The sequence below is a fragment of the Triticum dicoccoides genome, unplaced genomic scaffold (assembly GCF_002162155.2).
Source record: "Triticum dicoccoides isolate Atlit2015 ecotype Zavitan unplaced genomic scaffold, WEW_v2.0 scaffold21317, whole genome shotgun sequence".
In the NCBI taxonomy this organism is placed as follows: Eukaryota; Viridiplantae; Streptophyta; class Magnoliopsida; order Poales; family Poaceae; genus Triticum; species Triticum dicoccoides.
In genome coordinates this window covers 39,602-41,559 of record NW_021239042.1, presented here as the reverse complement: position 1 = coordinate 41,559, position 1,958 = coordinate 39,602, and the positions used below count along the sequence as shown (strand labels likewise).

The window sequence follows — 1,958 nt, the reverse complement described above, 5'->3', positions numbered from 1 at the left end:
TTCGGACAAAATCATCCGAATTTGACTAGGATTTTTGGACGTGAATCCAAGCCTTTTCCTTGCACGGGAAGTCCAGCCGTCTCTTATATACCTAAGGGGTGATGGCGTCCAAGCCACCGACGACTTCTTCAACGCTACCAGGCTAAAGGCCGCTCTGGCCAAGGCCTTGGTGACCTTCTACCCCTTGGCCGGCCGCATCGACGATGACGGTGATGGCCGGGCGGAGGTCAACTGCGGTAACCAAGGTGTGCTCTTTGTTGTTGCTCGATCGGAGGACCTCACCATTGCTGACTTTCACGGCCGACCATCGTCCAAGCTAAGGAGGCTCTTTGTTCCCCGCATGGAGCCGCCCAGCATCGTCTGCGGCGTCCAACTCACCTTCTTCAAGTGTGGCGGGGTGGCCATCGGACTGGCGGTGCATCACTTCGTCGTCGACGGAAGCAGCACGTCCCACTTCACCCGGACGTGGGCTGCCATTTCCAGGACTGGTGACATGTCCGCCGTGGAGGTGGAGGTGGAGCCCCCTTGCCACCATCGCTTCCTCCCCCTGCTCCCCGCCGGCGGTCCACCCCGATGCTCTCTCTGTGTTCTGCCCAATGGTGAAACTGTGCGAGCCGTCGGGGGTTCCTCTCAGGTCCGAGGCCTTCCTCGTCTCCAAGGACCAGCCCGAGGCTCTTAAGCAGGCATGCGGTGGCAGAGCCGTCAGCACCTTCTGTGCCCTGACCGCCCATATCTGGAAATGCGTGTCCACCACTCGGCCCATGCCGCCGGACGCCACCACACGCCTCACCTTCCTGGTCAGCATCCGTCGCAAATTGGCGCCGCCGCTCCCGACCGGCTACTTCGGTAACGCAGTCATACGCGTGGGAGTCACCAGCGAGGTGCGCGGCATCGTCTCGGAGGAGCTCACCTCCGTGGCCAGCCGAATCAAGGGAACCATCAGGCGGGTTGACGACGAGCTGGTCCGGTCGGCAATCGACTACTTCGAGCTGGCGGAGAGGGACAGCCGGCCGGCGCAGGGCAGCTTGCCGATGACTGAGCTGAGGGTGGTCAGCTGGCTTGGCATGCCCATCTACGACACGGACTTTGGATGGGGGAGGCCGGTGATGATGATGCGTGCCGAGTCTGAGCGCGGCGGCCGTGTCTACATGATGGACGGTGACGGGGACGGCGACGGCGGCAGCGTGCGCATCATCATGTGTCTCGAGGCAACAATTATCAAGGAATTCCACGACATGCTATATGCCAAGTTTAGCGACCTAATCCGGTCCTCACTGTGAGATGTAGTATGTCTAACTATATACAGTACGTCTCTCTCTCTGTGTCCACATGCACTCTCTCCTTTAGCCTAGCTTGCAATAATATAGCAGTGCCCCCTGCACATGCATGTACGAGCAACATTTCACGATAAGTTGAGGCACAATATGGCACTTTGCTCTAATTTTTTTGTCATTCAACGGAAATGGGCAAAATATAAAAAGTACAAGCATACAAACAAACATAACATAAAATATAAAAAGTACAAGCATGTACGAGCAACATTTCATGAAAACTTTCGCAATATACACTAGTACCTTTTTTTCTTTCTTTGTTGCGCGTCAAAAGTAACAATAAAAATAAAGACTGTTTTTTCTTTCTTTGTTGTACGTCAAATGTAGCGCTTAAATAGGTAGCCGTTTTTTCCTAAAACAAAAGTAGAACCTCGAGCGTAAGGGAAGGAAGAGGGTCAGGCAAGCCAGTTATAAAAGCAACAGCCCAAGCCTACTGGCCTTAAAACTAGACAGTCGTAGTGTAGGGAGGAGCGTATTGGGCGCCTGGCCAGGGTGTGTTTGTGGTTTGTGCCCAAGGTTACCCCATCAAAGCATTGGCTAGCTAAAATTTTGGTTGATGTTTTGGTTGTCCATGATTTAGCCAACATTGACAAGAAAAACGAACTAGAGTTGGCTAGAGTTCATTAG

The 1,958-nt window shown here is 53.8% G+C and overlaps 1 protein-coding gene across 1 annotated transcript; it reads left to right on the top strand.

Annotated features, from left to right (window-relative positions):
* Positions 1-96: 96 nt before the first annotated feature.
* LOC119345190 (putrescine hydroxycinnamoyltransferase 1-like) lies at positions 97-1,358 on the top strand (the record flags this gene model as incomplete). The annotated part of the gene is made up of 2 exons (XM_037615366.1): positions 97-417; positions 521-1,358. Coding segments are annotated over 2 exons (1,081 nt in total), but the record flags the coding sequence as incomplete, so codon positions are not given.
* Positions 1,359-1,958: the final 600 nt, after the last annotated feature.